Here is a 26,267-nt window from a genome sequence, read left to right on the forward strand (position 1 = left end):
GAGAAAACAGACAGTGTTTATTAAAAATGCAAATACTTTATAAATGCAAGCAAAATGCTGCACTCCTCCGGAGAGACAGTGAAAGCAGTATGGACGAAAAAAAAATGTATACTAAATAATGAAAGTCGCACTAATGGAAGCAAAAGGCAACTTGAAAATAAACTACAACAACTTGCTGCAAAAGCCAAACAGGATGCGACATCATTTCTCCCAAGGCAACTGCTCCTCAAGTTCCATGAGAGCTGCTCATGTTTTCGCCAGAGAGAGAGAGATTGTAATATTTCTTTTTTGCATACTTCAAGAGTAGCGCATTTAATGCCATAATCCAAATATTACGTATACGACACAACTGGTGACGAACTGAATGCATCAAAATGTGCAAAAGATTTTACTCTTTCTTCTGACAAAGTTAATAAAGCATTTAACTTGAATTGAATTCGGAGAAATTTAACTAAATTTTAGCAACTTTTGATAGTAACAAATTTCGAAAAGATTTTCTTAAGGCAAAAGTAATAAAGTATTTAAGCTGGATTGAAATCGGAGAAATTTAACTAATTTTTAGCAACTCGTTAGTTATTAAATAAACAACTGGTGAAGAAAGGAATCCAGTAAATGTGTAAAGATTTTACTCTTTCTTTTGACAAAGTTAATAAAGCATTTAACTTGAATTGAATTCGGAGAAATTTAACTAAATTTTAGCATATTTTGATAGTAATATGTTAAATGTCGGAAAGATTTGCTTTTTATTAAGGCAAAAGTAATAAAGTATTCAAACTGGATTGAATTCGGAGAAATTTAACTAATTTTTAGCAACTTTTGCTAGTTATTAATATAATAAAAAGAACAAAAGATTTTACTCTTTCTTTTGACAAAGCTAAAAAAGCATTTAGCTTGAATTGAATTGACAGAAATTTAACTAATTTTTAGGATTCTTTGAGGTAGTAAATGTGGAAATGATTTGCTTTTTCTTAAGGCAAAAGTAATAAAGCATTGAATTCGGAGATATTTAACTTATTTTTAGAAACTTTTTTTTAGTTATTAACAACCGGTGACGAAAGGAATCCATAAAAAATGTAAAGATTTTACTCTTTTTTTGACAAAGTTAAATAAAGGGTTTAAGTTTTGTTGAATTGGCGAAATTTAACTAACTTTTAGAAGATTTCATTATTTATTAATAACTGGTGACGAAAGGAATCTATCAAAATAACAAAGCTAAAAAAGCATTAACCTTTGATTGAGTTTACAGTAATATTATTAGTTTTCATCAGCTTTTTGATGGTATAAATAATGCAGCTTTTTGCTAACTAAACAGCCTAATAATATCTAAAGTAATAAAAAGGTAATATATATTTTTAAAACTATTTTAAATTATTAATAAGTACGTTCATCTTAAGAAAAATATGTTGTGAAGTGTTTTGATTTTGAAGAATCATTTTTGTTATGAGAAAAAGTTGACTTTACAAACAATTACAATATTATTATTATTGTGATTAAATTCATTCAACTGTTTACATCTTGGAGTATTATTTTTTTTCAGAAATAAGTCCTCCTCAAAACCCAAAATTTTCTGTAATACTAAGAGCTTCAATTGCGATTAATATTTGTGATTGACTTAATCGAAACTTAAGCTGCAGCTGTTGATATTTCTTTTTCAAAATCATAATAGCTGCCTTTAATATTTTTTCTACTTTCTTATCCGATTAAAGATTCTTGCGAGTAAATCCATTTATTTGGACTTGAGGAAAAGCAATTTGGTAAGCCGCTCTTGAAGTGCGGTTATGCCCAGCGAGAGATAGGGAGAAATGCATGACATGGAAATTATATAGTCGAAAAGCAGAGAGGAAAAAAAAAAGAAAAACACTGACACACACACAGGGAAAAAAAGAAAATCAAGAAGAGGACTTCGCATGCCGGAAAACAAAACGCAGCGATGCGTGAAAAACATTCCACGACTTTTGCAACGCCATCCAGGGAACATCAGAGGAGTAACTTCCTGTCTCTGTCTCTCTCTCTCTCTCTCTCTCTGTCTTTTTCTCTGTGTATTCACTGTCCGTGTTGTGTCCATGTCCATATCCTTGGACACCATCCCTCTCTTCTGCCTCTTTTTGGGACCGCGTTCAATGGGAAAAATCCCCAGCCGAGATTTGCATTTAATTGAAATGAACGCCGAACGTCAGCGACGGCGGCGGCTGCCATCAAAAGGCAAAACGAAAGCCAAACAGCAAAGTGGAAGGGAGAAGGGCAAAACGGCATCATTTAGAGACGAAATGAAATCAGAAATCGACGCCGTTCCACTCGTCCTTATCTCTGGAAGCGGTATTGGCCGCAGGCTTATCACAGCACTCTCTCTCTCTCTCTTTACATCTCTTTCTCCTTCTCTTTTCCATTGGCAGTTTGTTGCACTGTTTGTTTGATTTGGTTTTGGTTTTTTGGCTTTAGCTTTTCATTTGTTTTGTGTGCGTGTTTTGCTTTTTCTTTTATTCTCCTGCTGTTGTTGTTATTTCCCTTTCCAATTGCCAGACTCATTCTCATCATCTCTGAGAATCCTCCACTTTTGGCTGCTTCCATTTGCATCTTGATAGCACACAGCTTCAGGATTTACTTGCAACACCTTTATGGCTCTCGGTGGCTCTTCACTCTCCACTTGGTAATTGTCTGCTTACATTTGTGCTAACTAATGGAATGCTCAAGGATAAGCCGCAATATGACAGCGGCTAATGAAGAGAGTTATTGGAAGAACTAATTGGGATCACAAAGCAAGAGGAAGAGCAGGCTAGCAAGTCCAGATATGTCTGGGATATTGAAGTTGGGAGAAGGGGAAAGTTTTCTAGTTCAATATTGAACTTATCGTAAAATTATTCTTCAGAGAAAAATATTACGAAAAGCTGAAATTTTTCAATGAATACTAAACTTATCAGTTCAGTATTCAATATGAATGTAGAATACAAAATTAAATACAGTTTTAAATCAAATAAAAAGGCTTCAGTCGAGTGTGCAGTGTTGAATTATTTTTATAATATACCAAATTAATATATCAAAAAATACTAAAATATACTAAAAGCTATATTTGGTATATTAATATACTATTACATGGAGAATATATACAATTATATTTATAATATACCAAACTAGTGTATCAAAAATACTAAAGATAAACAGAAAGCTATAAGTGGTATATTGATATTGATTTATTTTTGGAATATACCAAATTAAAATACCAAACAAAAACTGGAAATATATCGAAAACTGTATCTTCTACCAAATTAAAATACCAATATAATATACCAAATTACACCGAAAGCTATATTTAATATATTTAAATACCAAAATAAATATAAATATATAAATATAAATATATATATTATAAAATATACCACGTTAATATACCAAAAAAATACTACAAATAGGCCGAATCCATACATTTAGTATATTAAAATACTGCATTCAAAATATATCATAGAGTACAATATTTGCTAATAAATCAAGATTATATTAATGTTGTAATACATAAAAGTCAACTTCCTTCTGCCTCCCTCCATAAATAAATATCTGTTTCTTTTCACAAATCACAATTTTCCATAACAAGTGCCATAAATTTAGTGAAATTAGCCCCGTCAGTCACTTCAGTGGCAGGAAATGCAGCACACAAGCATGAAAGTTAACTCAATCACAAATCATCAATATCAAAACGATATTTTATTTTATTCGCCAGAGCATACAAACAATTGAAGCAAATCGAATTTATGCCCAGAGCGATGAAATGTTTGCAAGATTCGTTAATATTTCAAATAGTTGCCAATTAAATGCACTTTTTGCATTACAATTGCAATGTAATTGAAAATGCAAAAAAAAGATAATTTTATAGAGAAACTACTGTGAAACTAGGCATAAAAAAGTGATATAACTTAAATGAGAATCAAATCGAATTATTTATGTAATTGCATTGAATTTGCGGTTTCCGGTGCTTGTCGCACATAAAAATACATGATTGCAATAATTAAGAATGCGCATTTATAAAAATTTGCACAGAAGAGCGAGAATTTTTAGAGAGTACAGAAGTATATTTTATTTATTTATTTAATGTCTTTTTATCGATAAATTTAATTAAAAATGTAAAGTGAAAATAGGTTTTTATATATCAGTTAAGGAAAATAGTTGAAGCAAAATATATAGTATACTTTTTAGGGCTTTTATTTGCATGTTCAATTATAAATTCAAAGCAAATGTTTGTTGACTGTATGTGCTCTATAAAGTTTTTATTGACAAGTTAAAAATCCACTCTAGGGATTTTATCGTGAAGCTAATTTGAAACTGTAAAATAAACATATATAAAATGTACTCAATATGATTTTTATCTGCAAGTTAATCATAAAATGTAAATCAAATAAATATTTTGCTCTTTTTTGATGTATACATTTAATTGGAAATGTATAGCAAAATATATAGTTTACTTTAAAAAGTCTTTCATCTGTAAGTTAAGTAACAAAATTTAAGCAATTGCTATTAGTTTTTTGATATTGACAAGTAAAATTACAAATGTAAAGCAAATATATTATATATTGAATGTAGTCTTTAACTATTTTATCGTTAAGTTAAATGAAAAATCTAAGATAAATCATTTCAAGGATTTATCTGCAAGTTACATTAAATTTTTAAAGAAATTATATATGTTGCTCCATAATTTTAAAGATAAATTAAATTCAAAGATTAATGACAATATTAAAATATAGTTTACAAGGGTTTCAGTTCAAAAAGTAAAGTAAATATACAAGTATACAGCATACTCTATAAGGTAATTCCAAACTTAACTCGACTCGTTGATGATGCATTTTCAGTGGCGCACAACACGCCATCTGGCGGTCATTTGCTGCAGCATAACCTTATTGCGAACGTGCCTTGTGTAAAATGAAATTAATCGGCATACGTTAAGGAAAAGCCATAAAAGCCTTTAAATTCATTTAGGCTGAAAGTGATAAGGGAGCGAGAGGGAAGAGTGAGAGAGAGAGAGAGAGAGGGAGAAAACGCGACAGCGAGTATTCGGGTCTGCCGCATGTACTGCGGTTGCCACACGAAATGTGACAGGATATGGACTACACGCCATTTATGCAGCAATTAACGCAACTTACGTCAAGTGGAAACAGGCGCAAGGAGCGTAACGAAGTCAGAGAGTCCTCTCGTTGTCGTTGGTGTCCTGCTGCTTCGTATTTTATGCACTTTTAATTATTATTGTATTATTTTGCATTTATTTACGCTCAGTGCAATCATCTACAACCCTTTGTAAAGGCGATCCGCCTTCACTCGCAACCCAGTTAATGATGAACAACTTCTGTCAGCTGTGGCAATGGCAAAGAGCGAGAAAAAGAAGTGAAAAAGAGCTCTTGCTCTCGCACTCGTAATGACAACAAATTGTCGTAACCAATTGCCAGGTGTTTTATTTAAGAGCCAAGTTAAGTTGCTGGAATTTCTCAAGCGCAATGCGCAATGCGAAACACGGTTGCCAAAGGCCAAAGACGAAAAAATAAACGATATTATATTGATGTTAAAAAGTAAATTTAATTACATTTCGATCAAATGCGAGTAAGTTTCACAAGAGTGTCAATATGCTGTTAAGTATGCTTAATGCTGTTTTCTTTGTGCTCATCCCTGTCAACTCTCTCAATCGCTTTCCTTTTTGTGCCCCAACATTATCCTCATCCGATTGCATGACGCTGCAAAGGTCAACCAGCAGCAGCGGGCGAACAACTTTTATTGTAGGATAATTGATTGTAATACTTCATTCGCATGCTGGGTGCTGCCAACTCGTTAATTGCTTTTGCATTTTGCGACACTGACAACTAGAGAAAAGTTTCTTTTAACTCAAGGTTTTTTTTGGAGCTGCCAACTTGCTGCTCTTAAGGGGCTGACAACTTGCTGAGTGCTGTTTTTAAATCTATTTAATTAAATCTCAAAACCCAAATATGTAAATTATTATATAATTTAATATTTTTGGAGCTGTCAACTTGCTGCTTATGAGGAGATGAAAATCTGATATTAAGGTTATGAATTCATAATAATTTTCATTAATTTTACAACATCAAGTATGTTAACGCAATCACAAAGGTTAATACAATATTTAATTCGTTGGAGCTGCCAACTTGCTGCTTATTAGAAGCTGACAACTTGCTAAATGCTCTTTTTAAATCTTTAAATAGAGCTAAATTTCCCAATAATCTTAATATGTTTTACAACTCAAGTAAGTAAGCAATTATTAAGAATAGAATTGAATGTTTTTTGGTTACTGCCAACTTGCTACCTTTGAAGCACTGACAATCTGATACTAATGTTATAACTTCATAATAATTTTCTATAATTTTACAACATTCAGTATGTTAAAGCAATCACTGAAGTTAATATTATATTAAATTTGTTAGCGCTGCAAATTGCTGAGTGCTTATATAAAAACTGCTATAATTACCTTTTTTTGTATTTTGTATTTTGTCTTTTAATGCATAGTATCATTCTCGTTTCGTTGTTTCTCTTTTACAAAAATATTCCGACAAAATGCTTAAAACACCTTCTGCTAATAGCTGCCTTTAAATTTGAATAATTTCTCAGCACGTTCCTCACTTTTGACATTTTCGTTCTTAGCTTTACTCGGACTGACCTTCAGTTATTCAGTTGTTAGAAGCCTCTTTTGATAAGTGCTGTTACACAACACTTTTGCGCCTCACTGGCAAAATGCATATATAATATATACGTATTTCTTTTATTCAAGCTGTGTGTGCTTCATTAGGAGCTCACGCCTGTGTGACTTGCTTTTCAAACACAAGAGAGGGAGAGAGGGACTGACGAAGACAGAGAGAGAGGGAGAGAAACTAAATGATATTTTCGGCATGAGCTGGCTGAAAAGTCTGCTTCCAAAATATCTATGGCGAAAGGTATTTTTTCGGTAGGGACAAGCGAGGAAGGGAGGGAAAAAGGGAGGGAGGTAGCGAATGTCCTCTGAGTTGTGCCTGCGTTTGTCTGCTGTCTGTGCATAATCCAGAGCAGTAGCAGCAGCATTTACACGACGCAGATAAGATGCTTTACATGTGCCTAAACAAACACATCACACAGGAGAAGGTAGAGGAGCCTCTGCTGCTGCTGCTGCTGTCTGCTCTGTCAGGTGCACGCAGGCAGCCAGTGTGTGTGTAGTCACAACTGGGCCAGTGAGGCATGCATGAATGAATCGCAAACAGGCAGACGAGATAGATGGCAGCAGCACAAGCAGACGAGATACGACTGAGAAACTGAGAGACTGAGACTGCGAATGAGAGCGAGGATATGCCAGAATGGACGCAGGTGTGTGTGCATTAAGCACACGCGTCACTTATTACACTGACAATGATATGCGGCCCCAGTCGAGGCAAATATGAGTAGCAAAAGAGCTCGGGTTCGAGTCCCGTCCCGGGTTCGGGTTCGGGTTAACAGTGTCAGTGGGTGTAATTGATCAAGCTCAGGCACTTGAGCCGTACCTCACACACACACACACACCGACACACACGCAATCAGACAATGACTTGCATTGCCTTATAAATTGGCGCAACTTTAGAGAAGGCGGAGGAGTTGGGTGTAGCCAAAGGACCAGGAGGCATGTGTGCCGTTTTATGAGCAAGAGATGCACAGCACGATATACAACATATGCTCATAATGAGTTGCACTGCACTGCGAGAAATTAAAAGCAAAGATTTTTCGAAGCAAAGCACAAAGAAATGTAGAATGTTTAACTAAAACAAAGTTTATAAAATGAATCAAACATAAAGGAAAAAAAAGGAAGCATTTCTTATAACAGTACTTGCTATATTTAAAAGCAATAATAACAGCTGGAAAATCATATGCAATAAATAAATGTATAATTTTCTATTACTTTTTAATTATTTATTGTATAAAAAAGAACACGCTGCTGGTCCATTGCTCTTCAAAATGTACCACTTGTGACACAAATGTACCACATTTATCAAGCAGTTCAACACCTTCAACTCAAGTGAGAGCGTAGAATTTTTAATGAAAACCGAAATTTGTAAATTGTTAGCAATAATTTTCTAACAAAAAGTAAAAATCACTCACAATAACTTAAAGCAGTAATATTAATAACTACATGAATATTCAAACCCTCTATATTATCAACAAAATAAATGTACCACTTATGACATATGTAAATGTCCCATGTTAAGCAGTTCAACTGCTTCAATGCTGATCAACTCAAGTGACAGCGCAAGCAGATCAAGCAAAGCTGTCAAGCAGTTTGTACTCTATACAAAGCTGCTTGCTATGAGTGTAGCTAGTTGTTTGTCACTTTTGCAACTAATCAATTAAAATGCAACTAAATTGAAGTCTGCACTTGATTAACAATTATTGAAAGCAGCCATATATGCAGCTTTACGAGTTTCTCTCAGTGTGGTCGTGGCTGTGGCACGTGCTAAAGTTTATGTCGCTACTGCTGCTGCTGCAGATGATGAGTATGACGATGATACTTTGTTCGTGTTTAATGATGCCGTTTGCCTGTCAACCCGCAGCAACAGCAGCAACAACAAGAAGAGAGCTTCCAGCAGCGCCTTAACTCGTGTCTTCCCACTGACATGAACATTATCATGTAGGTTATGTCGCAGCACGCTCTCTGGCTTTTCATCAACTCGAACCCAATGATTGCCTCAACAGCAGCCCGAAGCACGTCACTTTGCTGTTGTCGTTGCAACTGCTACTGATGCTACTGCTGCTCCAATGACCCATAAAACGAACCCCCATTCCCATTCCGTGTCCTGAGTCCGGACGTGAACAACACTCGCTCTGCTTTTGTGGTTCACGTGGCACGCGCTCGAAAAATAAAGCAGGTCATGTCAAATCGAGCGATGCTTCTCTCTTTTTCTCTCTTTACCTGGTTGCAAGCTTAGTCGATTGAGTTGACCCTAATGAAATTGAGCGTGGAACGGGATTATAACCCAAAGGATTACATTCTCAAATAGTAGTTGCACTTTAAGTTGACCAAACACAACAAACACATTTCAATTTAAATCATGTTTAGTTTTGTGCTTTTCAAACACAACACAAATCCTCGATTTGTCTAAACATCACAACATTGAAAAGCCTCGGCTCTTAACTTGTTTAGTGACAAGAGAATAAAAGAATGAGGAAAAGGTTTCATCGCTTTGTGGCCACAATTGAAATCGTCAATGTCATCATTATTATCATTATTTTGCGCAGCTACTTTTGACTTTTCTCCACTCAATCTGCAGATTCATAGTCAAACAAAACTTCCTTTTTCTCTCATACTCGTACTCTCAATCTGTTTGGCTTTGCCTGAACGACTTTGGTTTTGATGCTGGGTTTTATTTATTTAAAGGCACAAACGAAAAGAAAAGGGGGCGACTGAAAACCCGATGAAGCCCAAAGTCTTAAGTGCTGAAAAAGCGTTCGCTTTGAGTTCTCTCTCTCTCTCTCTCTCTCTCTTTCTTTCTATGTGTAACGCTATTCAGCGGATCCTTTCATAATTTTCTGTGTGATGCCGCCACCGTCGTCGACATTTTAATGCTGAACGAGCGGAGCGAGGGGCAAGGACTTGTGGCAGGTTTTCACAAGGTTGAAGGCCTTTACACACACACAAAAGACTTGACTTGGAGGGAGGAGAAAAAAAAGAAATAAAGTAAACTGAATGTAAAGATAAAAGCGCTCGCGGCAATGAAACGGAACAAAGACAATGATGAAGATGCTGATGCTGTGACCAAAGCAACATTTCCTACCAAATGGAAAATGGAAAATCATACAAGAAACGCAATACGCGAAAAAGCAAAAAGAATTCACTGCTGTGGTTATTTATCATCGCTGACAAGCAGCGGAAGTTCAAGTACATTCATTATTTGCATACAGAACTCTACTTTCCTTTCTTTTTTTCACTCTTAAAAGAGCTACTAAATAAACTAAGAAAACAAATTTTAAGTTATACTTATCGCCAGTCAAGCAAAAGGGAAATATTTCATGTAAATATCAAGTATACGCACCTGCAAAGATAGCAAAAAGAAATTGTGAAATTAGTTAAAAATGTAATCATGAATTATTAATAGAAAAAACTTTAAATACTGTTATTAAGCAAAGTTTAAAACATTGTCAACATTCTTATAAATCATCAATAAAATAAATTCAAATAATGCTATTAAAAAATGTTTAATGAATTGTCAACATTTTCATATTAAGAAATTGTCAACAATTGCTTTGATAACCTTTATCAATTTGCTATTTCTGTTCTTATTTATTTACTTGCCGCAAATTGAATTTGTGTTGCAGCAATGTATTCATTGCTTACGCATATATCATTCGTTGTTTTATTGCACAGCTTAAAATAATCGAATTGTCAGCTTTAAATGGCGAAAAAGGCAAAAGCAAAAGAAAATGCGACGTTCCTCCTTTTGATGCAGTTGATTCTCTACTCTTCTCTTCTCTTTTTTTTTATCACTGTGGCAATTTATTTGCTAGTTGCAACAGCAAAGCAAACATGCAACAACAACTCGAATTGTTGCAACATTTTGAGAATGCCAACGACGAGGACGAAAAATGGCAATAAAGAAGCCAAAATCAATGGAAATATTCGCGTTTGGCATAAATTCACTTTGGCCCCGGCTGCATGATAGTCCGCCTCCTGCTCTTCTGCCTCCTCCCTGTGGACCACGCCCCCTCACAGTGTGCTACACCCACAAAAGCAACATTTGAAAATAAAACTTTGTAACCCAGATTCGGGTATTTTTTTCTCTGTGTGTGTGAAAAGGGGAAGAGAACATTCCAAATGCTGCTCTTCAACACATTTTGCAGCTCAGTTTTTGGTGTTCGATATTTTCGAGCGGCAGGTGTGTGAGTGTGTGTGTGTGTGTCGTTTGCATTTCAACACAGCTGCAAATGGCGGAAAATGAGAAGCCAGAGGAAACGCACAACCAACAACAACAGCAACAACAACCAAAAGAAAAAGGACTCGGAGAAGTTTCATTGTTAGCGAGCCAAACGAGAGAAAATACTGTGAAAAGGAAACATTTTTCGGACGCACTTTTTTGCAATTCTACGATTTCAAACGACCCTTTCGGACATGTGTGTGTGTGTGTGCAGTTAAATATTTTATGAGCTTTTGGCGAGTGTGTGTTGTGTTCCGTTTGCTGGTCGTCATGTTGCACTCGCTGTTGCCATCTATAAAACAAAAATGGAGAAAAAAAAAGGAAAACAGAGCGGAGAAAAACAAAAACAAGCAACAGCAGAAAAACCTGCACAAAACTTTTCTGTTGCCGTTTCCTGTGTTTTTCTGTTATTGCCGTCGCTGACTCTTTTCCACCTTTTGCTCATTTCGGGGCAACTCTCGCAACTGTTCCAAAACATGACCCACGGCAAATTTATTGAATTCTCACAGAACCACACAGCCACAGCAACAGCCACAGCAGCCAGAGCAAAAGCAACTTAATTTTCAAGTGAAACTTTGTTAATGTTCGCCATGTGCTCCCCAAAAAGCAAACTCGCAGACATTTTCAAGTGCCGAAGGGCGCAGCGCCAACAACAATTGCAATAAAGTTGCTTTATATATTTATGTTGTTGTTATGCTTTGCCAAAAGTCAAGCAAACTTTATTGCAATAACACAAAAAATATTATAAATAATTGGTGTGTAAATAAATTAAAAAACGAATGAAAAAAAATTCTTGTCAGAAGTGGGATTCGAACCCACGCCTACAGAGTAGACTGCGACCTGAACGCAGCGCCTTAGACCACTCGGCCATCCTGACTGTTGTCACTCGAGCGTCAAATGAGCAACAAAGCAGCACAACGCTAACGTTTCGATTCTCAGCAGAGAACACAACGTACGTTAAGCCAATTACGTATGCGCAGGCAGTGACGTCAGACGACGTAAGCAGCATAAGCGACATGGGACATGGGAAAAGAAGCAGTGCTGAGAGTTATTTTTAGACCAGGGGTGATGTTAAGAATTTTTAATGAAAACAACAGCACAATATAAATTAGCTGCTGGGATTGTAATTAATAAGTTTTAAAGAAAATTTGTGGGGGATTTTGTATTTCAATTAATGAATGAGACGGGAAAAAGAGAAGTTATAAATATGAGTGAAATATGTAGTTGAAAATTTCAAAGAAGAATTTGGCTTCTTTTTAAGGCTTTGCTGATCATCAAATATTACTGCAATTTATTAAAGATTTAGCACTCTTGAAGGCTTTAAAGTGCCGTCAACTAAACAAACTACAATATAAAGTATGATAAAGAGGGAGGTGGGAGGATGTGCGAGTGAGAGGACAAATCAAAGTCAGTTGCGCAGCCAAATGGGTTACATTGTTCTAAAACAATGAAATACACACCCACACACACAAACACATAGACTTTTCCGTATCCTGGAGACGCAATAGCGCAGGCTAAGCAACAACATGCAATAAAAGGCAAAAGTGGGAATATGTGCCACAGCGTTGAACAGATGCCAACGACCAACATACATATGAGAGAGTGCCACACACACACACCCACACCTACACATGTACACATGCCACCCACAAGGGAGTCCACTTGAAACTTTTGCGCTATTGTGCCCCCAAGCGTCATGTACTGCGATTTTTTCTATATACATATATTACTCTCTGCTCTCTGCTCAGTGTGTAGACGTTTTTTGTGTTTCAGGCTCAGTGAATCTTGGCCAGAAACAGAACAGAACAGAACAGGCAGCCAGAGTTCCAATGGCCACTCCACAATACAAAAGGCCTCAAAAAAAAAAAAAAAAAAGCAGCAAGCAAAAATGTGTGTATATGAAAAATGAAAAGCCATAAAGAACTTTTTAAATATAATTGCTGTTGTTGATTCTCTGTTTTTTTTTCGTTCTACGTTTTTGTTAAACCCCATTAAATTTATAAAGTGCTTAACAAAGTTCCTTTGTTCTTATTGTATTAATTTGAGTTCAGTCCCTGGTTCCCAGTCTCAATTACATTCTCTTGATTAATAGTTTTATTGTGTTACTATATAAAAAGCAAACTCAATTAGTTGGATTTTATAAGTGGGTCATTCATTTGGTGCGAAAAATTCATCAATTTCATATTGTCGTCGCCCCAAACAAAAGGAAATCGATTTAAGCCGCTTTTTTTTTGGTGCTGTTGCTCAATTCGATTAGATTGGACATTTTTTTGTTTTGTTTTGGTTGTTGTTTTGGAAATTTTGAAATCAGCTTATGCGCTAAATGCAATTTAATTAGGCAAATATATATTTAATTGGTTTTAGTTCTTAATTTAAATTGGCATCGCATGCAAAAACAACAGAATTAATGCGACTGTGCTGACCTCATCGCATAAATCCATTTAGTATACGAATTTATATATATTCTTGATGATGATAAGTATCAACTGTCGCGACATATCTCGCTTGATGCATGACAATGCGGAATATCTCGCAATGAAAGCAATAAACTTGTGCATAGGTCTAATGACATTGGCAAGTGCACTGCTTGCATACGTGTGTGCACTGCTTGACACGATCGACACGTGCAGTGCACTGCTTACGAGCAGCACTAACGAACTGCTTAGTTTATAAGAGTTTTGAAATTATACTATTTCAATTTAGAAGAAAAAAAAAAAAAAGAAAGATTGAATCACTTTAAATAATAAACCCCATCATAGCTTTTTACTTTTACAGGGTGTACTATCTGCACTAACAATATTTAAACACTTTCTTTTTACGTATTTATGAGCGCAAAAGTTATTGATGCTGCTGATTAATCAGCTGTCAAAAATATTTATAAAAACTATATGAGTCAGCTATAGAAACTCTGCAAGTTTTTTGAATTTCGCAAACTATGCGAACGCTTATCAACAACATGAATAATGTCGTCTTCAAGACTAAACACGCTGTCTGCTTGGACCAACGAAGGTCAGCTGTCAGATTAGAACTTATTTATTTATAGAGGGCATGTTTGAACAGACGTTTCTTTTGTGTGTGTGCTCGCAAAAATTTCCAATTGGCAATTTAATCAAATGTCCCAACTTAGTGCGGCCCCCCTAACAAAATACACACAAGAAAACTTTGACCAGGCGTCAAAATTGCTCAGAAGGCAAGGGAAGGAGAGAAATAGAAGAGACCGAAACCTGAATGGAATACTTAAAAACGGTTCTCCATTTTCCATTTTCATTTCATTTTCATAATTTTGCCATTTGGAAAATATCTCACGCATTTGCAATTATGTGCGGATTTTTCATTTCATTTCATTTCATTTCATTCGCTCATTTCTTCATTTCATTTCATTTAAGTTGCGGCCTCGCGGCTTTCGACCCATTCAGAGACCACACAGCACAGCTTGTTACAGGACCAACAACAACAACAAGAACAACAACTACATCAGACATATTTTGTTTACTTCTTTTTTTGGGGCAGCTGTTTTGTTGTTGCACATTTATGCGCAACCGCATTTCAAAAGCAATAAATTCAGCTGCTTTGCACCGAAAGTTGCACCCAGCAAAGTTTGCTCATTTGCGCGATTTTGATTTTTTCCTCGCCCAAGAGAGAGAAAGAGATGAAATAAATTAAGAATTGCACACACACACAATACAACAAAACAACAAATTAAAAGTATAGTAAACTTTTCATTGCTGCAGGCAACAGCAGACGAAGGGAATAGAAGCACAGAGGGGAAGGGGCGAAGTAGTAACGCCCAAGTAAAAACATTCAATATTTTAATAAAAAACTTTTTAGCAAAACATCGCGCATATAATGTAAAGTAACTAAGCTGAAGCAATTAATGATGCGAGACTAAGAAAATACCCAGTAAAGGTAGAAAAAATATAGATTTTAAACTATCTATTTCATTTATAATATAAGCACTTTTCATAGAATAATGTACATCTTATGATGTTTTTTTTATAAGACTTTTCTTGATTTTCTTGGAAAATTATATATAGTTTATATTTTATCTCTATTTCTAATTTATAATGTAAGCACTTTTTTTTAGAAATTTTGTTTTTAGAACTTTGTATTTATAAACTGATTAAGGGATATTTTTCTATTTCCTATTACGTTTTCAAATAAATTGATTTTTGAAGATTAGTATTCTTTATTTTTTCTATACTATTGCTTCCTCGTTTTCTAATTTCAAAGAACCTTTTACCAAACTAAACTTTGTGTTATTTTTAGTAAAGAATGTTTAATGAGTTTAATAAGTTTTAAAGATATATTGTATAGAATTTGTATTTCAATAAATGAATAACAATGAGATTATTTATATGATTAAAAAGAAAAATTATTATAAGTACTCAAAATTATGGAAAAAGATTAATTTTAGCTTATAATTTTTCTACCTTTGCTTCTTCATTTTCTAAATTCAATAAGACTTTTCATAGCTATTTTTTACAGGATATCTGGCACACATTTTTACAATGTTCTTTGGTAAAAAATACATAAATATTTCACACGCTTGTTTGTATTGAAAAACAACCTAAATAACAAAAACAACAACAACAACAAAATGTGTTGTTCCTGTAGAGTTTTTCTCGTAGCTCTCGAATTTCTTTGGTTTTGTATTTGGTTTTTTTTTCTAAGCTCTCTCTCTCTCTCTCTCTCTCTCTCTCTCTGTAGACCCCTTGACAGCTTGCTTGTTGTCGTGGTTCAACTTGCTGTTTGCTGTTGATTTTTTCACATTGAAGTTGTAGAAACAATTTTCATCGTTTGCTTCCGAAAACGAAAATTCCTTTTCCGAGTTTTGCCATGAAAATTAATTGCGCATTTATTGTGAGAGTGCTGCAAAGGCAAGCAGCCGAGTTCTTTACAACTCGCTGAGTTTTGTTCTACGCTTTGTTATGCGTTTTCCCTGTGCTATTCTTTTTTCCTTTCTTTTCTTACTCTTAGTCTATTTTCGGCCCCTGGCTTTTCCTTTTCCATCACCCCCTGTCGCTGTTATTGCGTGCTCAATAGTTACGTGTAACTGTAAATAAACGTGCCTCCAGCTGTCGTTGGACTTTTCTATTTTATGCGTGTTGCGTACACGTGAAAAGCTGTTAACGATCATGAGAATGTCCGATCGTAAACTCTCTATAAAATTAGCTGTTCTTAAGACAATAATTTGACTAAGGTAAAAGCTAAACAACGCGTTGGCTTAAGAGCTTAGCAAATCAGCGAAATAATTTCGTATATTATAAAATTAATTCTAATACTATTGTTTTGCAGCCTGAAGGTCGAATTGTTTTGACTAAGCTTCGTACTATGGAATTTAGGAAGAAATATAGAGCTGAAAATATAATTAAAAGCAACTTTTAAATTTATATACTTAATAAATATCAAATATATTATGGCAAAGCGACTTTCAAGTTAAGAAAAAAGAATTTGAAATTTAAAATAATAGCAATAAAAGGAAACATAGCAAATTTCTCTTTTTAACTATGGAATTTAGCATGCAGCGGAAATCTTTTGGAACTTGATGTCGATCAGTTTTTGTCAAGGGGAATATCTCCAAACTATTTGTCTAATGGTCTAAGGAAGTTCCAAATGATCTAAGAAAGTTTTTCATCCATAAAGATACATAAAACCTTGAAGCTCAATGTCAAATATGCAATAGCAAATCTATAGCTAAAATTAACTTAATGAAATACACTTTTCGGCAGCACATGAGGCGCAACATGACCATGATGATGATCATATCAGAAGCCGGCATCCGAAAGTCAACGACGTCGTCGGCAAACGCGCGATGTCATTGTCAGTTCAAAAACATTATAATACGTATACGTATTATCGGGGAAGCATAGAAACAGCAACGCTTCAGCTGCTGCTGCAAGCGAGTATTACACAATATGAATTTTGGCTTCTGGACTGTTGCACTTATCACAAATTCAATTTTGAAGGCCAGGTGAGAGAAGAGAGAGCAAGCGGAGAAAGCAACTGATAAGCTGTTCGGACAGTGTCAACTGCACATTGCGAATTAGATTTTTTTTTCATTTTGTTGGGTGTTGGCTATTTTTGGACACTCGGCTGATATGAAGATTGCACTGGAGCAGCCAGCGACAGTTTTGTGTATAAAAACCCGAGATGCAGCCTGATCAAATCAACAGTCTTTAGGTGTTTGGATCTTGAGCAGTAGCAGCAGAGCCAAAGCAAAAAACCGGAGCAGTCAACGAAATTACTCAAAATGAAATTGACAATTGTCCTGCTAGCCCTCGTGGGCTGCGTGGCGGCCTTCAGTGTGCCGACCTCGTCGAAGGTGAAGGTGGCCGATGCTGCGTTCCTGGCCAAGCAGAAGTTCCTCTTTGAGATCGTGCACCGCATCGAGGATCCTCTGATGTTCGAGGAGTACATCAAGTTGGGCGGCAATCTGATTGTCAACAAGTCTGCATACACCGTGAGTCCGCACAAATAATACATCCTTTCTTGCCTTCCCCTCTAAAGTGAGGACTTCTCTCCACATTCCTACTAGGAATTCGACTACTACATGGAGAAATTCTGGGAGGCCTACAAGGTGGGCGCCCTGCTGCCTAAGGGAGAGTTCTTCGGTGCTCTGGTCAAGACCCATCACAAGCAGGCCTGGGGTCTGTTCAACTTCTTCTACTACGCCAAGGACTTCGAGACCTTCCAGCACAACGTCGCATGGGCCCGTATCAATGTCAACGAGGGCATGTTTGTCTACGCTCTGACTCTGGCCGTCATCCACAAGCCTGAATTCGAGGGCATCACTCTGCCCATGATCTACGAGATCTTCCCTCAGTACTTCTTCAACAGCAAGTTCGTGTACGCCGCCGAGAAATTCGACTACGATGTGTGGAGCAAGTACGTCATGTACGAGAAGGAATACAAGGACATCTTCTACAAGGACTTCACCCAATACCACAACTCGCCATACTTCTACACCAAGGACTGGAAGACCTGGCAGTGGTGGAAGATGATGGGTCTGGATGAGGAATTCTATGTCAACGACAAGTTCTTCCTGCGCGAAAACTACGCTCAGTTCAACAAGGATCCCAAGTACGCCGAAATCCTTAAGGGAGTGCAGGCCTTCTACATGCCCGTCGACTACACCCGTGACATTGACTTCTTCAACTCCGAGAGCAAACTGAGCTACTTCACCGAGGATTTGGGCTGGAACGCTTACTGGTACTACCTGAACATGGACTACGCTTTCTTCCTTGATGGCAAACAGTTCGGTCTGAACAAGGATCGTCGCGGCGAATGGTGGATCTACAATGTGCAACAGATTCTGGCCCGTTACTACCAGGAGCGTTTGGCTAACGGCTTTGGCGATATTCCCGAATACTTCTGGTACAAACAGGTCGAGTACGGCTACGATCCTCAGCTGATCTACTACAACGGCATTGGCTACAGCTACCGCAAGAACTACTTCGAATACGAGTCGTACGGCAAATTCGACATGCTCTACCAGATTCAGAACTTCTTCGACCGCATCTACAATGTGCTCGAGACCGGCTACTACAAGACCGCTGACGGTGTTGTCTTCGATCTGCACAAACCCGAGGCTGTGAAATTCATTGGCAACTACCTGCAAGGCAATGTTGATACCTACGACAAGTACTTCTTCAACTACTACTACGTGCTGTCGCACATGTACTTCGCCGATGTCGACTACTACGATTACGAGGTGTTCCCCAACGTGTTCCTCAACTTCGAGACCATGATGCGCGATCCCTTCTTCTACACCTTCTACCAGAAGTTCACCGATGTCTTCTACAAGTTCAAATACTACCTGGCTCCCTACACCCATCAGGAACTCGTCTACGAGGGCATCAACATCAAGAACGTTGAGGTCAGCAAGCTGGTCACCTACTTCGATTTCGTGGACTTTGATGCCACCAATCTGCTGAACGACAAGATGACCTTCGTCGAGGGCAAATACGTCTGGGACAAGGCTCTGCTCGCTCGTCAGGCTCGCCTCAACCACAAGCCCTTCAACTTCGAGTTCAACATCGTGTCCGACAAGGTGCAGAAGGGTGTTGTCCGCATCTTCTTGGGTCCCAAATTCGACGAGTTCGGCCGCACCATTCCACTGAAGTACAACAGCCAGAACTTTGTGCAAATCGACAGCTTCGTCTATCCCTTCGTTGCCGGCGAGAACAGCTTCAAGCGCAGCTCCAAGGAGTTCACCTGGACCGCCGAGGATCGCATCACCTACACCGAACTGTACAAGTACGTCATGTTGGCCAGCGAGGGTCACTACGAATTCCCCCTGGACATCAGCGAGCCCCACAACGCCTTCCCCGACCGTTTGGTCCTGCCCCGTGGTTGGGAGTCCGGTATGCCCATGCAGTTCTACTTCTTTGTCTCGCCCTATGCCGAGGAATACGAGCAGTTCTCCAACTTCGACTACACCTACTCCTCTGGTGTCGGATCTGGCACTCGCTTCGTGGACAGCAAACCATTCGGCTATCCCTTCGATCGCTCTGTGGATGAGTACAGCTTCTTTGTGCCCAACGGTTACTTCAAGGATGTCAAGATCTACTATCACGACACCTTTGCCAAGTACTTTGAGCAGAAGTACGCCAACTACGGCTACTTCGACTACTCGGTTGAGTACTAAATGTCGCCCCCGCCTGCGTCTTAGCTCCTAAGTTCTCTTTAAAATGTTTCAAAGCAAACTCAGAAAATCAAACCAAAAAAATCAAACGACCTAAAAACGAAATGATGAAGACCACAACTTAAAAATAAATAAAAAAAAAACAAATTTTCAAGTGTTTTTAATAATCCCAGAAGCATTTTCATCTAAGGAGTTACAACAATGGGCTTCAGTATAATAATCCAATAATCCTACATTTACATTGCCGAATTGTCAGTTGAGGAAAAACTTGGAGAAAACTGTCAAAAATAAGACAGATGTTCTCATTACTTCACAAGAATCTTTTTCAAAGCAAAAAAGATGAAGCTCAAGATTTCAGCAAAAATAGTCCAAGGTAAGAATCAATGTATTCTACATTTTTTTTAAATTATGGAGAAAAAACTATCAAAAAGGTTTTGCGAATGCTTCATGCAAATGTTCTAAGAGAAAAAAAGATACTTAAGATCAAAAATAAATAAAATATGTCATTATATACTTTTTGCCAATCCAAATTAATATTTTAAAATAGAAGAAAAAAATTGAAAAGATTTTCATTGAAATGAAAATATAGAAAATAAAAGTAAGAAGCTTCCCCTTTTATGATTGAATTTTGAAGATTGTACTCAAATTAAAAATTTCTAATATACTTCTTTTTCCAAATTAGGCTCTTAAATTTGAACCCATTAGTAAAATAGACTAATTTCCTTATTTAACAAATCTCTTTAAGTTTGTTAATAATAATATTGGTAATCTATAAATATTCCTTCAACTTGCGTTGCATTTAATAGAGCTGCAGTTGTTGTTGTGGAATCAGTGAGAACGTGCCACAAAAACCAATTGAGAAAGCTCTTGTGGATTGACAAGTCGCATGGTGGCAGCCACTTGCTGCTGTCGTTGCTCCCCAACTTCCCTGCTCTCCCCCTTCCCCTCCTCCACTCTCTACTGTAGCTGTCTCGCTGGTTGGGTGGATGTTGGTTAATGTGTCATTCGTACCGCAAACTGTGGCAACGTTGCTCTGATTGCATTCGAATTGAAATCAACCGCAAAAACTAATAATAAAGTTCAAATGTTAAATGCGGCCGCTTGAAAGGAGCAAGCGGGGAGGTGTGGAGGGAGAAGAAACACAGTTATTACGCAGCCAAAATGGATTGCATCTCCCTACTGGCAGACAACCCCGCTTGAAAATTGAAGCATCCCCCATTGGCAGTTCGATAACAATGCGGGCGCGATACTCGATACTCTCCCAGTTGAGGAAGAGAGGGGGAGGGGAGCGATAGGCAATTGCCCATTGCGATTGCCATGCAAATGAAGTTATGCTCTGTGGCTTTGATGTGGCACCCTCCTCTCCTTACTCCCTCCCCTCTTCTCTCTCTCCACCACACAACGCAATTAAATCACACAAGACAGAGGCCGCCGCCAAAGCGTTATCTGAGTCGATGTGGCAACCTGATTTGGTAACGATAATTTACAGTTATGCCAGCGCTGCCAGCCCGTTTACTGATGCCTATCGCATCACTATCATTTCCCCCCTTACTCCCCCTTCGGTCCATGCTGTGCAATCGCATTTCGTATACGCATTTGCATTTGCAGTTCTCGTTGCAGTTGGCAAAACCAGCAGCTGATTACAGAGATTGCACATTTGGTCGGTCGATGCCATGAGTTTGGGTTTTGGTTTCTCTTCTATTTTGGGTTTTAGGGCGTCCCCTCCCCCACCAACGTTCCCTTCTATCTTCCTCAGTTCATGAGCCTAATGTTGTTTGCTGTGTGTGAAGCTTTGTTTATGTGATTTGGGTACTTCACTCCCCCTCCCTCCATTCCCTAATGTAGTCGTCCTTTTGTAACTGACGCCCAATTAAAATGCAAGAAGGGCTGCATAAGTTTGCTTTATAAGTCGAGCTGAGATACGTTGCAGGACACATTTCATTTGAAATGTGAAGACTTGCAACAAAATGTGAGGCACAAATGTGACAGCAACACAAAAACAAGCTAAGAGAGGAAGAAGCTGATAATCTTTTAAGATACTTTTTTGAGTAAAATAATATAAGAATTAAAAGTAATTAGATGTGTTGAAAATAAAGTAAATATTTCTCTTTTATATTCGTAATAAAAGTATCGAGTTATTTGGTTAAAAACTTGCCGAATTTTTCAATACTTAAATAAATAAATTTGTCAACAATTTATATGTAAATGATTACAAGAAAAAGTGGAAATATTTCCTATTGAAATTGTCACTAAATATTAGATGAAGAAAGGAAAATTAAATGACAACTTGTACCATCCAAGAAGTGACTTCATACAAAATGTTTAAAAATTCTTGAAGAACAATTTAGATTGATCAAAACTTGACTTGCAATGGGTTCAAGAAAAAGTAATAATAATAATAATTCTAATTCAAAATATAAAAAAGTAGTTGTTAAAAAATCAAAGTTATTTGACACTTTTGCAGTCTAAAAACTGATTAAATATGGCACAAATTAGGATTAAAAATTAATGGAAATTTTGAGTTCAAACTTCGAAGAAGCAACCCAGTTTCATACCCCACAAACTCAAGATTTGAAATTTAATATAAATTGAGGAAATGTGTTGCATCAAAATGAATTACAATTACATATCAATTCTGACTGTCTGGTTATCCATACACGCATTAATTACAAAACTAGAGAGAGATAATGGCTTTTCTGTAAGCGAGCAATTGTAACTCAAAACTTCTGCTCTGTTTAGCTTAATGTTTGATTGCCACTAAAGTTGGCATTTAATGGAAACGTAATAATATCAATACCAAATTAACTATGAAGATGGAAACATCAAGTTGTCGCACATTGTTAAAGTTAGAGACGGCATTGAATTTCCTCAAATGGGAAATAATGTGACCACACACTACTGAGCAAGGCATATTTTATGGGCCCAGTTTCATTTTCATTTCCCCAGGAGAAGGAAAATTAACAGCAGCAGCAGCCGCCTGGCAACGACGCTAATCAGAAATAGTTCGCCGATGCACGCTCTGTTGTTGGACATGTACTTTGTGTCTACAATTTATTTGCTTCATTTTAATTGATATCGTCGAAGCACAGACAGAGCAAATGGAAGAGAGAAAGAGACTCGAGTTGGCTGCCTAGTTGCAAGCTTCGTCGCTTGTTATTTGTAACAATTAATATCCAATATCTGTGCGTTGCCATCATTAGTTTTTAGCAGCACCCAGCGCCCAACTGTCTGACTGCTGTGCTCCTCTGGATATTTCACTTAAAGCGAAGGCAAAAAAATAAGAAAGAAAACTGCAGTCGAGTGTGCTCGACTGTAAGATACCCGCTACCCATTTCGAAAATATACCAAATTAATATACCTAAGGCTGTATTTAGTATATCCGTTACGTATTTTGAATAAAACAAAAATAGTGCGGTATTAAATTAATATACCACAAAAATACTGAAAATATTTCTAAGGCTGTATTTAGTATATCCGGTACGTATTTTGAATAAAAGAAAAATAGTACGGTATTCATTTTGAAAATATACCAAATTAATATACCACAAAAATACTGAAAATATACCAAAGGCTTTATTTAGTATATCCGCTCATTATTTTAAATAAAAGAAAAATAGTGAGGTATTCATTTTTAAAATTTACCAAATTAATATATCACAGAACTACTAAAAATATACTAAAGGCTATATTTGGTATATCGATATCAAGATATCCGGAACCTATTTTGAATAAAAGTGAAGTAGTGTGGTATTAATATTGAAAATATACCAAATTAATATACCGAAAAATATACTAAAAATATCCTAAAGGTTATATTCGGTGTATTGATTTTGAATAGAAGCAAAATAGTAAGGTATTAATTTTTAAAGTATACCAAATAAGTATACAGCAAATATACTAAAAACTTATTAAAGGTTATTTTAGTGCGGTATTAATTTTAAAATATATCAAATTAATAAATCACAATAATACTAAACATATACCAAATGCTATTTTAGGTATACTGATATAGTACTAAATATATCATAAACCGAATTTAGACTTTTCAGCTTCTTACGTTTCCTGGAGGCACAAAGTTATACCCTTCTTCGCTCTGAGTAGCAGGTATAAAAAGAAAGCTAAACTACGATACGACAACAAAGTCAAGGGAGAGATAAAAATATATGTACTATAGAAAAATGGCAGTCTCCTTGTTGTGTCAGCCATTGATGCTGCATTTGACAGACCATTTATCATCGCACTAATTGTGTATCATTAAAAAAAAGGCGCTGCTCTCGCTGTTCGTTGCACGCTGCGCTGCTCGCTGCTCGCTCCTCGCTGCTGATGTTAATCCATTGGAAAAACAGCGTCAGTCGGGAGAGATGACGACGACGCCCTATCGATGAGCCAAACCCAAACCCAAACCCAAACTCCAACTGCAAAGTGAAAACCCAGACCTTAGCTGACAATGGCAGCGACAGCGACAGCGACAACAGCCAGTGACAGTGATAGAAATCTGTGGCAAGCAGATTAAACGTGTTCGCCAGTCAGCGAAAGGAGGCATTGCCGACTAATGGCACTCTACACACAACAACAACAGAGCAACAACAACAATACACAACAGTGGGCGAAGTAGCTGCTGCTGCTGGAAGGAGGAAACAGCAAACAGAAGGAGGAGGAAGGAGCAGAAGCAGTAGACTTGTATTTGTCGCTGGCAGGCGGGCATTGTAAAAGTCAGTCATGATTATCGCCACTTTGCCATCCGACACAAAAAGCGAACTCAGCGGTGTCCCCTCCCTCCCTCCCCTTCCCATTTCCCCTATAACTACAATGGACAACAAACTAATTCTGGTGAGTAAAGTTTATGGCAAAATAATAAAATTGAGGGAGCAAGAAAATATTTGCTTTTGCTCACTTTAAACTTGGCGGTTTAATAAATACAGATTAATACGTTCAAATGTCTCCACATATTAGAGATTGATTTCATTAAAAGTTGAGTATGAGAATTGCATTTGCTGCTCTATGATAGATGTCTGCATATTAATAATCAGAATATAATACTATCTATTGTACTATATCATAGTCTTCGCTTAATACAATTTACTATATCTATAATCTTTACCTAGGAAATGTATTTCACATTTTAAAGGTTCTGAACTTTAATATATGAAACTGAATTTGCTTTACAAATTTATCAGTTTAAAACTGAAAAAACATAAAATTATAATATACAAAATCGGAATTAAAGATTTCGAAAAAGAGACGATCTAAACATTGATGTGAAAGTGTTTGTATTGAATTAATTAATTTGTTTGAATTAATCGCAAAGTTAATATGTTGGATATGCATCTGGCAACCATTCTAGTGTTTATCTAGGTAATCTGTCAATAAGTATCGATAATTCAATATCAGACTTTTCGAAGTTATAATCTCTTCTAATGTAGAACACACATAAACACCTAAAATTGTGCATCTTTAGTTAAATAAATTAAATATGCAAGTTTACGACAAGTTCTTTCAAATGTTCTCTATGTTGTTTTTAATGAGTAGTCATCTTTTCCCTTTGGCTTAGAATTTTAAAGACAGTGTTCAAACTTTCTACCCAGTACAATACGTAATCTCCCCGATTCTTCTCGTTTATTAAGAACAGTATTCATAGTGTGCCTTCTACTTCAGTTCATCTACTTTCATAGACAAATCCGATAACTTAAATGCCTTTAATTTCCTACTGCTAAAAGTTTTTCCTGGTTTTTAAATACTAGAGTTTTCCTCTCATCAACTTTCGCTGATAAATCCCACAACTTTACTTTCTTTAAACACTTTGTGGTTTGTTTTGCTGCCTAAGCTTGCAGTTAGTCATAACTATTTAAAGTGCTCCCCCGAGTGGAGTGTGGAGTGTTGTCACAGCTGACACAGAAATGTATCGATAATTTGTTAGCTGTCAGAGCATCTGTCATCTCTATATCCGGCCAGCTTGAAAGCGAGAGAATTGAGGGCGACAGATGAGAGCGAAAGAGCAGAACAGAGAGTGAGAGAGAGAGGCACACTAATGAGAAACGTGCACGATGAGTTGGCGATAAATGGCCTAAGAGTACACAAGCGAAATCGCTGATAGTAGCACTCGTTTACAGTTATCCACTCGCCCCTCTACCCCCTTCCTCTTCTCTTCATTTAGCTGCCATTGTTGCCGCCTCCACGCACAAATACAACAAAAGAAAAAGAGTGAGAGAGTGGGAAAAAAGAATGCACATAAACATAATAATAATAAAAATTCAAAGCCTTCCAAACTGGCAATGATGATGGATTACAAGCCGTCAACTGGCGCTCACCCTTTCCCCTTTCCCCACTCTCCCCCCCCCCCCCCCCCCCCCCCCCCCCCCCCCCCCCCCCCCCCCCCCCCCCCCCCCCCCCCCCCCCCCCCCCCCCCTTCACCCTGTGCTTGACTTCTCTCTTGCCATCATTTCTCAAATGCTCTGACTCATTCATTGTGTGCGCCTGATGAAAATGTTAATGTCGTTGCCAATCACTTTGTTAATCCGTCCAGTGTGGCTTAGTTGATTTAGCCACCCGAAAAACTCTCTCTCCACCTTCCGTTTTGGTAGAAAATCGAAAACAATTAAGCACAGCTTTCCACTCTCTCTCTTACTCTCTCCTGATTTCTTTCTCCCCGTTGATGAATCGCCAAATTACAGCAGCAAATCAAACTTGGGAGTCGCAGTCTCAGTCTAACTAAAACGCAAGTTGTCACGTAA

At 37.1% G+C, this 26,267-nt stretch overlaps 2 protein-coding genes and 1 non-coding gene across 3 annotated transcripts in view; 1 reads left to right on the plus strand and 2 right to left on the minus strand.

Moving 5' to 3' along the window:
* LOC117563887 (semaphorin-1A) overlaps positions 1 to 26,267 on the minus strand; it is a 217,539-nt gene that overhangs the window by 88,087 nt on the left and 103,185 nt on the right. The window lies entirely within an intron of this gene.
* Positions 11,687 to 11,769, minus strand: Trnal-cag (transfer RNA leucine (anticodon CAG)). The gene has a single exon. It is a non-coding gene; the product is annotated as a tRNA-Leu (tRNA).
* Positions 17,056 to 19,683, plus strand: LOC117563889 (larval serum protein 1 gamma chain). The gene is made up of 2 exons (XM_034242450.2): positions 17,056 to 17,352; positions 17,428 to 19,683. The coding sequence occupies exons 1-2, from the start codon at positions 17,143 to 17,145 to the stop codon at positions 19,537 to 19,539; spliced, it is 2,322 nt and encodes a 773-aa protein (XP_034098341.1). The 5' UTR covers positions 17,056 to 17,142; the 3' UTR covers positions 19,540 to 19,683.

This window comes from Drosophila albomicans, chromosome 2L, assembly GCF_009650485.2.
Source record: "Drosophila albomicans strain 15112-1751.03 chromosome 2L, ASM965048v2, whole genome shotgun sequence".
Taxonomy (NCBI): Eukaryota; Metazoa; Arthropoda; class Insecta; order Diptera; family Drosophilidae; genus Drosophila; species Drosophila albomicans.

Coding starts and splice junctions, on each gene's coding strand:
- LOC117563889 (XM_034242450.2), top strand. CDS start 17,143: ATGAAATTGACAATTGTCCTGCTAGCCCTCGTGGGCTGCGTGGCGGCC. Junction 17,353..17,427: donor TCAACAAGTCTGCATACACC/GTGAGTCCGCAC, acceptor CATTCCTACTAG/GAATTCGACTACTACATGGA.